At 42.2% G+C, this 14,886-nt stretch overlaps 1 protein-coding gene across 1 annotated transcript in view; it reads left to right on the top strand.

Annotated features, from left to right (window-relative positions):
• Positions 1–360: 360 nt before the first annotated feature.
• Positions 361–14,886, top strand: part of LVRN (laeverin) — a 34,798-nt gene continuing 20,272 nt past the window's right edge. Inside the window, exons 1-6 of the mRNA XM_036402565.1 lie at positions 361–953; positions 6,371–6,513; positions 7,741–7,880; positions 9,989–10,115; positions 12,254–12,408; positions 13,785–13,898. Of these exons, the coding sequence (XP_036258458.1) occupies positions 361–953; positions 6,371–6,513; positions 7,741–7,880; positions 9,989–10,115; positions 12,254–12,408; positions 13,785–13,898 (1,272 nt within the window). The remainder of the gene's footprint in view (positions 954–6,370; positions 6,514–7,740; positions 7,881–9,988; positions 10,116–12,253; positions 12,409–13,784; positions 13,899–14,886) is intronic.

The raw sequence follows: 14,886 nt of genomic DNA, 5'->3' as shown, positions 1-14,886 counted from the left end.
GGGGGGGCCTCGGCATGCGGCATCTCCCGCCCACCCTCGCCGCCGGTACGGCCACCCGCACGTACATAAGGAGTGGCTGCTTGGCTGTCCGCCGTGGCGTTTCCCCCGCGGGCTGCTGAGGCAGACGGGACGGGGGCAGCCGCAGCTTACCCCGCCTAGGGCTGCCGCGCCCCCGCTGCCCGCACGGGGCCGGTGTCCCCGGGCCGCCCGCCCCGCCGGAGCAGCTCTTGGCGGAGCGGCTTCCCCGGGACGGGGGGGAACTCGACTCCCCTGGCCCGGCTCGTCCCGCCCTCGGGCGCGCTCACTCCCCCGCCCCGTAAGTAGCGGCGGCCGCGGCCGTCGGGGCGCAGAGCGGCGGGCATGGGGACCCGCGGCGGGGGGCTGTACGTGGGGCGGAGGGCGGCGGCCGTGGGGGCCGCGCTGCTGCTGGCGCTGCTGGTGGCGCTCCTGGCGCTCGCCGCTCTCTACGGGCGCTGCCGGCAGGAGGCCGCGCCGCCGCCGCCCTCGCCCCGCGCCCCCGGCCCCGCCGCCCCTCCGCCGCCCGCTCCTGCTGCCGGCTCCGTTCGCCGCCTGCCCCGCCACCTCCTGCCGCTCCACTACGACCTGGAGCTGTGGCCGCGGGTGCGGCCGGGCCAGGCGGGGCCGTTCGCCTTCACCGGGCAGGTGAACATCACGGTGCGCTGCCTGCAGGACACGGACGCGGCGGTGCTGCACAGCGCCGGGCTGCGGAGCCGTGGGGCCGCCGCCGTGCGCGGGCCCCTGTCCGAGCCGGGCGCCGCCGTGGAGGTGGCGGGGCTGAGGCAGGACGAGGCGGGCGAGGTGGCCGTGCTGGAGCTCCGCGGCTGGCTCCGCGCCGGGCGGCGCTACGTGCTGCAGCTGGGCTTCCAGGGCCGGCTGGAGGAGGACCTCGACGGGCTCTTCCTCACTCGCTACACCGACCAGGGGCAGAGCAGGTAGGCGGCGGCCGCTGCGGGGTCCCCGAGCCCCGGCGGCAGCGGGGGTGCCGCGGTCGGGGCCGGCCGTGCCGGGAGGAGGCGGGAGCAGCGCCGGGCGAGCCGCTCGCTGGCGGGCGAGGGAGGGGGACTGACTGCTCCGCACGGCGGGCGCACCTCCAGGGCTTGCGTCGCCGGCTCCAGAGGGAGCGAGCCGCAAACGCCGGGCTGTGTCCAGGCCGGCCGCTCCGCGCTCCGGAAAGCATCGGCCAGGCTGCCCTGGCTCTCCGTCGGCAGGTGACTTCACCTGCAGCACCGGCTGGACAACTTCTGTTCTCTCAGTGCCTTTTTTGTCTGCAGCAAGGGGGTCAGACAGTACTTGTGCCCTGTGCCTGGGAGATGGAGCCCGAATCAGAATCTTCATCCCGGCCCCACCGGGGTCCGCGTAGCGCTGACAACTCCCCACCTCCTCAACCCACGTCTGTGGGGAGCGTGTCTTTATCAAGAACCCGGGATTCTGGCTGTGTATTTGGGCATGAGTTTAGAGACGCTGACCACATACAATTTCAAAAGCATGGTGGAGTAGGATGGGTGGCTGCTTTAAACAGCTGTGTCTTCCTTGTAGATGCTAATGCACATGAACTTGTTCAGCTATCACCAGACAATCCGTGATTTGCACTGTGGGTGCTATCAGGATGCTTTCTTCCTCTTTTGAACTGCAAAATCAGTCCTGGGACAGTGTGAATTTATTAGGTAGTCAATCATCTAAAACATTTTCACACTCAAAATGATATTTTTCGTTTTCTTTTTCTTTTCCTTTTTCATTTCTGGATGTGAAACCTGCTAAAGAGAAGTGAAATTTAAGATTAGAATTTAAGTACTTCCACTGGAAAACAAGTTTCTCAAAATAGGCAGTTGAAGAAGAAGCAGATGAATTGCTGTCTTTAAAGTTATCTCTTTTTTAATAATCAAAGATGTCATGATTTGCTGAGCAAACACCAAGTCACAAGGAAACCCGGAGTTAAAATTAGAGAATTTTGGCTCTTGTCTGAGTCCACTAAAATAAACTTTATCTCAGCAGTTCATAGGCTCTCTGTTTGAGCAGGTAAAATGCAGTCACAAGATCCATACATTCAAGCCTCTGTAGAGGCTGCTCTGTAGTAGTAACAACATGAAATCACAAAATGAAGTTAATAGTTTTTACTGACATGGGGGAGGACTGTGTGGCTCTTCTCAATAAGCTGGCTTTTCAGCTGCCAGCTCTTGTGTAAATCTTGATACCATTGTCTGCGACATCTGGAAAATGCAATTTATCAACTTATACAGGCTTTTTTTTTTTTTGGAAGAAAAAGGTGATAATTTGGTAAGCCTTAGAGAAAAGTGCAGTATAACAATAAGTATTTTAGGAAGCACATTCTGTTTTCTTTAATTACTGTTTCTTCATTCACTGATTGTTGTTCACAGGATTATTTGAGCAATTTAAGGTAAGAAAAATCTAGATTTTTTTATTTGCATAATTTTATAAAAATCCAAATTAGAAAGGAGCAAGCACTTAATTACTTAATTCTGTGCCAGTGTGCTCTCTGATGTGGTATTAATTCAATCAAGTCCTATCTAAGTGATACCTAAAGATTTTTGGGTTTTAAGTATTTTTCATAAATTTGTAGGTTTTTAGACCATTTATATGTGATTATGCAGGTCCTGGTGTTTTTCTTAGTCCTTCTCTTACATTTCAGAGGAATAAGCTAACCTTCTAATACATTCCTGAAATGCTGTTTAGTCTTTTTTTCAAGTAGAGGACCTACAAGAAGAACATTTTTTTTCAGTCAGAATCTGAGAAGACCTAGCAAGAAGTAGGACAAAGAAGCCCTGGACCAGCTCCAATGGGACAGTACCAGGGGAAAATTTACCTTACCACCTGCTCTTCTAATTGGACAATGTTTGTTATGTCCATATGATATGATAATTTGCTAGACTTATAAAAATTGTAGAAATCTGATACTGGCAGGCCCGCAGGCCATAACTGTGGAGAGACCTGGAAGCTTCCAATAAAGAATTACTTTTTTATCTTACCATTTTAATACTCTTGCAAGGGTTTGTTGCAAGGGTCTTTCTCTTATCAGGCAACATAAGAAACACTGAATTAGATGCTGTTTTTTTTTGATTCAGACTGTATAAAATTCAGAATATCTGAAAAAAAAAAAAAGTTGTCATCAGCCTTGCTGGAGCTGTAGAAAATAAGAAAAAGAGTTTTTAAATCATTCAAATAATGGGTATAATTAAGTTTCCAGTTGTTTAGAGGGTTTATGACAAATTCTCCTTTTCATTCTTAGCTCATCGCAAAGCACTAAAGAAATGTGAGATTGCAGTCTGGTTAAAAAGATGACAGTGGTATTTAGACAATGGAATAAATCAAAGAAAATCCACTGAATGCAGATGCAATGTATTGGTTTTTTATTTGTTCCTGCGCACATAACAGATATTATTGAATAATTTTGCATTTTTTTTTTGCTTAAAAAAGGTTTTCTCTGAATCAAGGGTATGCAATAGTATCTTCTTATTTTTCCTTCACTAAGATTTAGGTCATCACTTCACCTGCCATTTCCTTAACCTGATGGGTTCCAAAAACACTGAAGGGGTTTTGCTTGGAGGAGATAAATTTTGAGTGATTTGTAAGGTCTGTTAAGGTATTAATGACAGAAGAAGTTGTATTCTAATGAATTACATAGATGTGAAATAATATAAAAACTTCCAGTGCTTTTCAGCTGTCAGTACAAAGCCAGTTACTGTTCTGCAAGGAAACTTCCCTCTCCAGCAGACTGTCCTGTAAATTTTCTAAAGTGACTCGTACCAGTCTTCAGCAGACCCTGGGTCAGTTTCCTGCAGAGACTTTCTGACCTCAGCACCTCACTGAAACCAGCAGCTGTGATAGAAAATGTGACCTCTATGGTCATGCAGTTCTGTGTTTCTGCCATGTGTCAGAAGCCTTAGTGGTTTTTGTGATTTCTACTTGAGGAACTGCTGGAGATCTGTCATTTCAGAAGAGTCTGAGCAAGGCATGCTTTGAGAAGTGAAGTCCCTGAAATGTTTGTTCCATGTGAACTTTCTTTTTTATTGGCCATATTTCTTGGTCAGCTAACCCCACTGCTGTTGCACTGTGTTGGAAAGCTGTTCAGAGTGACAGCTATTTTCAGAAGTCTTAACCTTACCTCTGCAAAAAAAGAATAAACCAAAGTTCCAACTTCACTGAATATCCAACACAGAAATTTTTTGTTATCAGTTTGACCATTGATGACTGTATGTGTTTTCACTGTTGCTGACAATTCCTACTAACCACCTGATCATGTCTCACAAAAGAAAACGCTGAAAAATGGGAGCTCTTGTTATGGATAAAGGATAACCCATGTCTGCAGTGCTTGCAGGAGCAAAGGAAGTGAAAAGGGAAGAAACTCACACTTCTGTAGCTTTAGGTGTGTGAAGGGCTTCCCCTTGAAATGGGGAATCAATATTCTGCATGTAGCTGTGGTAGTCCATGCCAGCACCTAGGTAGGAAGAAAGATACAGAAACCAGTTTTGCTCTTCTCTAGCACTGCGGGCTCAAACATACACAATGCAGGGGTTTTGTTGTTCATCGTTCTGTGCAGAGGTCTTGCTCTGCCATGAATGAGCTCATGTGTGCTGCTTCAGGGTTAGAGGATCCCTTAGGCTGTGCTATGAAGTGCAGGCTTTATGCATGTCGCTGTTCACATCAATATTTTGAAATCCTTTTGGAATTTTGCTCTGCATATGTCCTATGCGTGAAACACTTGACTGGATAGGGCTGAACAGGCATTCCAAAATGTAACTAAACAGAGTATTTGTGCAGATTTTTATTAGTTACTTCTGCACCAATTACTAGAACGTAGTGCAGATCTGACTCATTACCCGTTGTGGGTATGGGTACTGCCCTGATGGCTCCTGGCTTGTTTGGGGTGCCTCAGTGCTAAGAATAAGCATTTCTCACCTTGGTGGGAATAAACTGTTGGGAAACACCTCAACTACAACAGAAAAATATTTGCCCTGTAGTACTGAGGTCACAGAAGCAGTTGATTATGCTGTTCTTGTGTGCCCAGCTGCTGGTACTGCTTGCCTGACAGGTCTGGAGCTTTGAGGACCATTGAATGTGTATTTTTTCTAATTCTTGGTATGGATGCCCTCATGTGAACAGCTCAGATGTACAGCTTGTTGAGAGCTCTGCCACAAGACATTGGTTTATCTTTTGCTTCCAGCAAGTGTGTGTTGCAGGAGAAGAGTCGGAGATAACTCCAACAGTAAATTTAGGTGTTAATATTTAACAATGAGTAAGTATTAAGTACAAATAGATATTTTAGTATTTAGTAAATATGGATGGATTAGAAGTCAATGCTCTACACTTATAGTTATGATGGGATATAAAGATTATTGGGTAAGTTTCCTATTAAAAAATCTTTAATGTTGCATGCAAAAAAATGTCAACAGTTCAGCCATGTCCAAGGCCAGGTAAAAGGTCTTACACCTTCAAGGGTAACCTTGAGAGGTCTACCTCCTTGAGGGGAGATCACTGCCCTGCAGCTAGCTACTGTGGAGCACCATACTATCTGCAGCTCAGCAGACTGATAGCTGCAGATAGTATGGTGTAAAGTGATTGATTTGTAGTCAGTTTTTCTACTATTAATGCAGTTCCTGCCATTTACCAGTCCAGTCCAGTCTCCAGTTTTGGTTTACTGCTGAATTCTCACTGACAGCCTCACCCAGGAGGATTAACCTTGACTGGACTCACTTGCTGAGCATCTGAGAGGAGCAAAGCTCACTTGGTTCACACAGGAGGAGTGCATCCCTCACAGTGTGCCACAGAGATCTGTCTCAAGTGAGGTGTAGCTCCTTGGCATAAAGGATCCTTTTGAATATTATTCTGGGCTTGCCAGTGCACTGGAACATCACTGGTGCTGCATTCCCAAGGGTACTTCTCAGTGGCACCTGTCAGAGTTGTGCAAATGCATGCATATGCAGTTAGTTAACAGTTATCACAATGTTTTATAAACGTGTAATTAATTAATAAGAGTGCATGCATTAGGGAGAAGAGCAGGTGTAAAGAGATATGGTCTCCTGTATCTCTTTATTCAACTCTGTTTTAGCAAACAAAATAGAAATGCTCAAATATTTAATCTGGAAAAGGCCTGCTAGGAAAAAAAAACAAATGTGATTAAAAAGACTGCTTTTCTCTACAAACATCCAAACTGAACTGGCTGTTGGGTATGGGGATTTTGTCATGACATTAAATAATAGCTGAATCTTTTCCAAATCTGCATGTCTATGTGCTTCACTTGCTGCTTTTTCTGATTTGTTGTTTCTATGTATATATATATAATTTTGATCAGCTGTAGCATGCTGCATTAATCTTATTTGCATTTTTAATACAGTATGCTCATTGCCTCCCAAATGGAACCAACGTATGCCAGGAGAGTTTACCCATGTTTCGATGAACCTGCCATGAAGGCCATATTTAATATCAGAATTATCCATGACCCAAGCTATGTGGCTCTTTCCAACATGCCTGCTATTGGTAGGTAAACAACAACTTGATGTATGTTTTTTTTTCTCCCCCTACATTACTTTTAAAAAGAGTGCAATTCATCTGAGAAGTTTGTCATCTAAAAAAGTGTTCTGTTGTCCATTTGCTAGTGTGTTCAAAAGGCACAGAAAATCTATGCCTATGACCTTAAAAGTTTGGGCACTTTTATTGATAATTAATGTCCCCAATGGTAACCATTCTGTTGATCAATTTTATCAGTTGTGGTGTGCTCTCCTCTGCCTGCTCAAGGCTGCACAGAGTTTGATTTCTGATATTTACTGCTTCGTTAGTGTGTCTGTCATAATGTGTGACATCATTTTAAAGCAAAATCACAGCCCCAGGAATGCAAAGTCCATATTTGTGACATCAAGGGGATACTTTAATTCTCAGTACATGTTAAGATATTTACAACAAATTAAAATATTTTTTTCTAGGCAGAGACATTCTAGCCTCCTGTGTATGTGCAGAATAGGAACAAGATGAGTATAAGACTCTGGAGATGCCCCTTCTGTCCCTTGCTGGGATCTCAAGTGGAATGTCTGTGGAGTATAAGATTCCAAACAAATTTTCTAAATTAGTATTCCTAGAGAAATCCATTGGGTCGCTTGCCTCCTTTTTTTTGCAGTTCAATGCCATGAATCTTTATTTTTCAGCTAAATAATTTTCAGCCATTGTCATGGTTTTGTAAAACCACTACAGCCATAAAAGTAAGTTTTATGACATTTGCATGGAAATGAAGTCACTTAGGAATTATAATAGGTGGGATTGCTGTGAGAATCACTGGAAGCATTTTCTACCCCAAAGAATCTTGCCTGTGTCCTCCTTACTTAACAGGAAGATATCTGATTAAGTATTTAATAATTCTTAGGCAGACCTAACCAACATTTTGGTCATAACAGGTTGTATGTTTTAGATAGGTAGCATGGGATAAATTATCCTCAGCTTGCCCACAACTTAAAAGTGATGGAATTTGATATCCTTCCAAGACTTCAGTCATGAAGCCCAAGAGTGAATTTTTGCTGCTTGCATGGAAGGTCATGGCTCTGGTACATGTCAGTAGCAGCAAGTCTGGCTTTCCTTCTCCCAGAAACATACCAGTTAGTGCAGGAATACACCATATTGAAGAAAGGAGTAAAAAATAAACATGCAGAAAACACAAAATTCCTTGTTTGTTATGGGAGAATTTTGATTTTAATAATTCTTTGGCTTTTTTTCTAGATGTATGTGAAGTGAAGGATGAAAATGGAAGCCTGTGGACAGTTACCACGTTTAACACTTCACTGAAAATGTCAACTTACTTGACTGCTTTTGTGATTTGTGATTTCGATTACGTCACCAGAACTGAGCGGGGAAATGAGGTAGATATGAGGCTGCCTGACACCTTACAGGAATTTACAACAGAAGTTGGCCCTCTGGTGCATCATCACAGACATTAACTGTGCTAAATACCATTCCCAAACTACCTGCTTATGTTGCAAAACTGCTAACATTTGTCCAATAGATATTTCTGCAGAACATTTTCCTTTGGGACAATGAGATTGTTGTCTTGTCCTGTTCATTTCATACAACTGCACAAGTAGGCATGACCTATGTATGTTAAAATCTAGGAGTGGCTACTCTGCAGAAAGAACTTGTTATAATTCATGATCTTCTTACTTTCTTAGGTGTCTTAGTTGGAAAACATACTCATTTCCACTGCTGTGACAAACCACTGATGTTCAGTGCCTTGTTCCTCAAGGTCCTTTGAGGAGCCACACGGTGACATCAGTAGGAGTAACACTGTACTCCAAACATTTTGTATACCAGTACATTAACCTTCTATTCCACAGTATGCACGCCTTTTAGCCTCCAAAAGTGACTGTTTTGGGTTTGAAGTTTCTTCATCTGTGAGTATTCAGTTTTGTTCTTAGACTAAAATGGCTAAGGCTTGCTGAGAGAAGCTGTAAAAAAATGTACTGCATGGGCAGCAGTTGCTTCACTTCCATTCTTTCATTCAAAGTTAATGGGGAAAAGATGTAACAAGTTCTTCCAAAATAAATAGTAAGTTCAAGCATAAAGCTATTAAAGATAGATTTACTTTATCTCCTTATTAAATGAGAGCACTTCACAGTTTAGTTTGCTCTCATCCTACTGGGAAAAGGTGGAGCAATGTAAGTGGAGAATGCAGAGATTGTCTAAGAAGCACAGTGTTGGGTCTTTTTTACAGGGAAGGTTGGATTTGGTGTGTCAGATCTGCCATCTCCTGTGTTGAACTTGTTGGATACTTACAGCTATGGCTGCGGTGGCTTTTTCTTGGGCCTAGTTCTTGGACTGAGTTCTTGGACTGAGGAGTCAGCAAAGCAGAGCATTCAAAGGAGCTGTTTTTCAGAGGGAAAAGGCACCACCTGTGTTCTGTGAGATTGAGTGGAGAGGGTATTTCACCCCTAGGTTTTGGACAGAGTTACTCAGTTTATGCCTCCACAGTATTTGTGTGAGCATGTTTCTTGTGCTTGTTTTGATGTTTCTGGTAAACGGAAACACTCAAAGCTCATACTAGGATTAGGATTTTAAGATGCTAGCTGTGTTAAGGTTAGCAAAATTAAGTGATTGGGTCTTTGAATCTCTTCTGAAGCTTTGGCTGAAAAGAGGGCTTCTCTTGACTGAATATGCCTAATTTTTTTTTCATTGTGAATTGAATCCTGATGTTTTCCAAGCATGCTCTTAGGATTTGGCTGTGCAGCTCCTTGTGAGATCATGCATTGCATTTAGATGCAAGAAATATGAAGGTTTTGAGCTGCTGGGCACCAGGCGAGGTATCTCTTGTTCAGAGATATATGATGGAGATAAAAACTTTTTCTCAGGCTACCCCATCACTTTTGGGCAAGCAGCTGCTCTTTTTAGTATGGGAACAAAGTCAATGGGCACAGGAGAGGAAAGATTTCTTGCTGCTGTGGTCTTCATTACTTGGAGGTACGGATGTCATCTGCTCAGATGTCACCTGCTCTCTCCAGCAAAGGAGCAGGCCAGTGGTCTCAGAGAAAGTTCAGGAGGAGAGATGTGCATGTTAGGACTGCAAACACTCTCTGGACATCTATTTCTCTCTCTTCAGGTGGGCTAAATGCAAGCTTGCCACCCAGACATACTCAGTGGAATACATTGGTTTTAAGATGTGTAATTCTTAATGGTTTTGCAGTGTTTTCCACTTAAAATAAAAGCTATGATTTCATTTGTTCCTGCTATGTATAGTTGTATTCAAATTGTTGTCCTTTTGAAGTACTGGAACTCTCCTAGATTTTAGCAGGATCAGGGTCTGTGCTGCAATTTGTTAGGTCCAGTAAAACTTCAGTTGGATTTTTTTTTAATTAAAAGTTCATTGAATGGTCTGGTGTCGACAGACAGCATTTTTCCAACCATGACTCACAGAGGACAAGCAAAGAAAATGAAATGTGAGGGTTGTTTAAAAGCATTCTTCCTTGTTTTATTGCAGATACGTATTTGGGCCCGGAAGGAGGCAGTTAAAAATGGGTATGTTGACTATGCTTTAAATATCACAGGCCCAATATTTTCATTTCTGGAAGACAAACTTAATGTCAGCTACCCTCTGCCAAAGACAGGTGAGATGACTTATATTCTGGAATGGATGAGAAATGGCTGCTGATGGTGTAATGTTCACAGAAACTGTGGGGTTTTTCTGGGGTTCTCCTTTTACAGCTTACCACATTCATGGAATAAACCCCCTAAACTTTAAATCACTGAATTCTCCTTTCTGTCTCATGGCTTTTACAAACCTGTAACTCAACACTCTTACCTTTGCACTCCACCCATTTTTTAAGGCCTATTCTCCTAATAAAAGGGGCAAGTTGGACAACAAAGTGGATAGAAAGGTGTAGTTCAGTCACATGGGCTGTCTTGGGGATCACAACATGCAAGGATGTTGTAGTTCCTCTGTCCTTGAAGTAAGTCCATGCTGCCTCTATGTAGCCTCTGCCCCCACAAAGAATTCCTTACTTTCTTCAGTATATTCCTGTCATGCCTTGGGTGTATGTTCCTGCACATTCCTCCCCAGAAAAGCAAGGAGGATTGCCTGCAGGAAAGCATTGTTTCTACTTCAAATGGACATTGGGTAAGTTGGTTCAGACAAAAAAACACATGACACCATGTTGTTTCACTCTACAGTTTGTTTGCTACATGTACTTGTATTCCCAACGGTTTCAGCATTAATATTATGGGAAAATGGGTAGAATATTGAGAAGACAGTAAAAAGTTCTTATCTAAAATTAATTCTGGACCTGCCAATGATTTTAGAGGATTGCAGGACTGGGGGAGAGGAATTTCCCCTTTTCTTGACTGGATAGTTTGTTGATTTGTCAAATCTGTATTTTGGCACTTGAAAGAAATAAATTTTAATATGTGTGAATTTATTATCTCCCAGTATATTTCTAATAACTTGTAGAATTACTCACTACACTTCTTTTAGAAAATGCAATATATGCAGTCTACACTCTTCAAATTTTCTAGTCTTAGTAATCTTACAAGCTAGGCAAGGGCTGTAGATAAACCTGTTTCATGCATGTATTGCTGTGTTTAGTAGCAATGTCAATACATTAATTCATTAGCATAAAACTAATACACAACAGAAGTAGAGGAACAGTGTTGTAGACTTCCTGCTAGGCAGAATTTCAGTTTCAGAGAGGGCTGTAATACCATTACAATCCCCACTGTAATGCCATGCAATATCCACTGGATTTCCCAGTGTCTTTCTTTAAAATTTCACTTAAAAAATGCTAAAATTAGACCAATCGAGAGTGCCTCCATGTAAATGCAAGAGATTTCTATTGCAAACTCAAATGTGAAATTAAGAAAAAGCACATTTAAACCTAGGGTCTTTAACCCAGGGTTTTAGTGCTGTTGTAAGTGAGGTCTCCTGCCCCAGGGCTGGATAAGGCCTGCCTCACCAAAAGTGAAATACCTTTGCTGTAAGATGGAGCCAATAATACCAGTTGAGATGCAGCCTACCTGTAAAGGGATTCAGCACCAATCTTGCATTAATTGCCTTGCTTTTGGTCTGCAACTTTCTTGTGGTCAGCTGCTTCTAAATGTTCTGTACAACTTTTCCAAATTTTGATTTTCCCTGCTGAGTTTAAACAGTATATCTTTCTTTGAGACCCTGATGTTTTGTCCGGCTCTCACAATTGAACTGGAAAACTAATGGCTGTGCATAAGGCAGAAGAGGCAGTATAGAGGTGACAGTCTTACTGTGAAAATAAAGAGATGCTGTTCCTAAGGCACCTTTCAAACAAGAGTGGAAAAGATACCTCTTCTCACACAGCTGAAAGAGCAAGACTTCTTTTTTATCAGTTGCTAGGCTGAAAAAAGGTAATTATTACCCTACCCAAACACAAGAGAAACTCACAGAGAAAGATTTCTGACAGCCAGTAGTGAATATATATTCTCTTCTAACCTCCATTTTAATTCAGAACATATGTAGGTAGAAAATACAGTACAGATCTGGGCTTTGTGGAAATTAATTATGTGGCTTCCTGGAAGAATGGCATCATAGGTGAAAAGCATGACAAGAAGAAATTTCAGCAATCATTTGCAAGTTTTGCTGTAATGCCACAAAGAAGCACTATCATGTAGTATCCTTCAGTGGGGTGCTAAGCCAATGTGAGCATTAAAATTGTGAGCATTTTATTTATGAAAATGTTTAAGATAACTTTTTTTGTGTGTGTGTCTGTTTGAATCAATTCAGATCTGGTTGCACTGCCTGATTTTGGAGCAGGTGGTATGGAAAACTGGGGGCTAATGATTTTCCAAGAAGCATCATTGATGAACCTCCCAAGTGATGAATTCACAAGCAGGAAGGCAATGATTGCCTTAATTGTGTCACATGAACTAGGACACCAGGCATGTGGTAAAAAATTCTGTACATGTATTTGCCTGTGACATTGTTTCCTCATGGCTACTGATTAATAGAAGCAAAATAATCACTTAACAATAGAGGGGGTGTGTGAGCACTAGAGAACTGAAAGCATATTTGATCGTATGTTCTGCTGATAAAGCAATGTTAAAAGTAGGTTCTCTCATCTTTCAGACTGCATGCTGATTGTACAGGACTCATTGATATGAAACTGTTAATGGGACACTTGGTTTTTTTCTTACACAATACTTAATTGCCATGAGAGAAGATACTCTGGGGACATAGGGATGACACTACTGCCCACACAATAAACTTAGTATTTTGTTAGGACACTCATACTGAGTTCATCAGTATCCTTTTGTAGGGGCAGTGCACGTACGTACTGCAAAAGGTATTTGTTCTTCTCTAAGACACAGCCCATTGTACAATAGAACAAAATTAACATGAAAATACTTTGTGCTGGATGTTTGCCCAGCCTTCATAGAGATTTCCAAATTCTTTCTTACTTTATTTGGAATGATAATACAGTTGCACTTCCTTATTGACAGTGTTTAATTTCCTGTTATTTGCTTGAGCAACAACTATTTACACTTAGTCAGTAAAATTAGCAAAAATAGCTTAACTTGGCTAGTGCACATTTATGCCTTTCTGACAATGTCTGTAACTTTTCAGATCTTCAGATGAGCAGAGTGTTTTTACTGCAGGCCAATTAAATAAATGTCAGTGGTTAACTACAATCTATTTTACAATAAACTTGTACTTCTGGTTTTTAAGAATTAGCAAATAAAATATAAATCCAGAAATGATAGTTTTTTTGTTAAATATTAAATGCCAGATATGAGAACACAGCAGCTGTTTTGGAAGATGTGTACTTGCCACGAGAGGGATTTGCTGGTTTTGGAAATGGTTATTTCCCCAGTTTTATGTGACATTCCTTTGACAATTTCTCTTTGTTAAGAGCATGGAAATATGATTTTGTAATTGCTTGATTGATGTCCTACTTTTACTCATAGCCTGGTATGATATTTTAGAAATTTAATTTATATTGAGAAGTCTTTAAAATTAAATTTTCTATAAGAATGACATAATGGACTGAGGTTGACCCTTATGGTATGAAATTGTAGATGAAGCAATTTAAAAATTACTGCCCTCAACTTCTGACTTTTTCTAGAATATGCCTTTTTCTACTGAATTTCACTACTTGAAAGAACATTCAGCATTTTATTCAATTTACACACAGACATTAAGTAAAGTTACTTCCACCTGTTTATGTGTGTTTAACCTGCAAAAGCTGTTTAACCTGCAAAAAAAGTGAAAACAGCACTCCAAGAAGATTTTGAGATATTTTTTCTTTCAATTTAAGTGGTTTGGAAATCTGGTTACAATGAACTGGTGGAATGATCTGTGGCTTAACGAGGGCCTGGCATCTTACTTTGAGTACCTGGGAGCCACCTATGTTGAACCCAAGCTTTCACTGGTAAGTGCCAACACTCACTAGCCAAGTTCCATTGTGTACAAAGGAAAGGAAGGTGCAGAACATGGGAGTTAATCAAACAGTGCTATTATAAATGTCACTCCTGGGGGAAAGACCAGTCAGTCTTGGTTCTTTCCCTGTAGGTCTCCATCTGTGGGGGCACTGGGATTCTATCCAGCCCTCAATGGCTGGTGCAGAGAACAGGTGGACAGCTGGGATTCTGCAGTGGCAAGGAGTGGGTGTTTGGCCCTAGATCTATCATGTGGCAAACCCAGATTTCTCTCCTGGGTCCTGTTGTAGCTAATGGTTTTCCTCCTCACCTGCCAGGCTCTTTTCTAATAATCCCAGTCCTCCACTATCTTTACGAGGCAGAGATTAGGCTGGGTCATTTTGAGTCTGCTTACCCCAGTGGGTCCCTGGATATCTGGTTGTAGATAAGACAAATTCAATGCACATAGCTAATCCAACAGCAGGGTAGAATTCCTTCCTATTCTGCCCAAATGGGAATAAGCATAAATCCCATAGCATATTAGAAGACTCTATCCATTGTTAAACTGAGAGACAGATGGATAGGGGCTGCTAATTGCAGCCATGAGATGCATGAGGTGCACTTGCCCCTGCAATCTTAAATGTCTGTACATGGTGCCATCAGCTTCTGAAGGAAGGAAGGGCCTTAAGTCTGGGCAGTTACTCCAGGGTGCTTTTTATGTGGCTAAATTGAAACACCATTTGTCAATTTCCTTTTTGCATTCACCAAAGCTCTTAATTATATGTTAGATTGGAAACTAATAAAGACATGCCAAACAATTTCTGTCAGGAGGATTTCTAGGTCATGGGATATGCCTACCTTCTTCTTTGAACTTCAACAACAGCTCACTTTATTCTCTGCAATACAGTGTCTTAATACCAGTGAAAAGTGTTAAGGTCTCTGAATTTTAAATTGGAAATAAATACTTGACTTTTTTTAAATTTAAACATTTAATTTAGAAGC

The sequence above is a fragment of the Molothrus ater genome, chromosome Z (assembly GCF_012460135.2).
Source record: "Molothrus ater isolate BHLD 08-10-18 breed brown headed cowbird chromosome Z, BPBGC_Mater_1.1, whole genome shotgun sequence".
NCBI classification, from domain to species: Eukaryota; Metazoa; Chordata; class Aves; order Passeriformes; family Icteridae; genus Molothrus; species Molothrus ater.
Note: the sequence above shows the minus strand (reverse complement) of the source record. Positions and strands in the feature narration are given on the sequence as shown.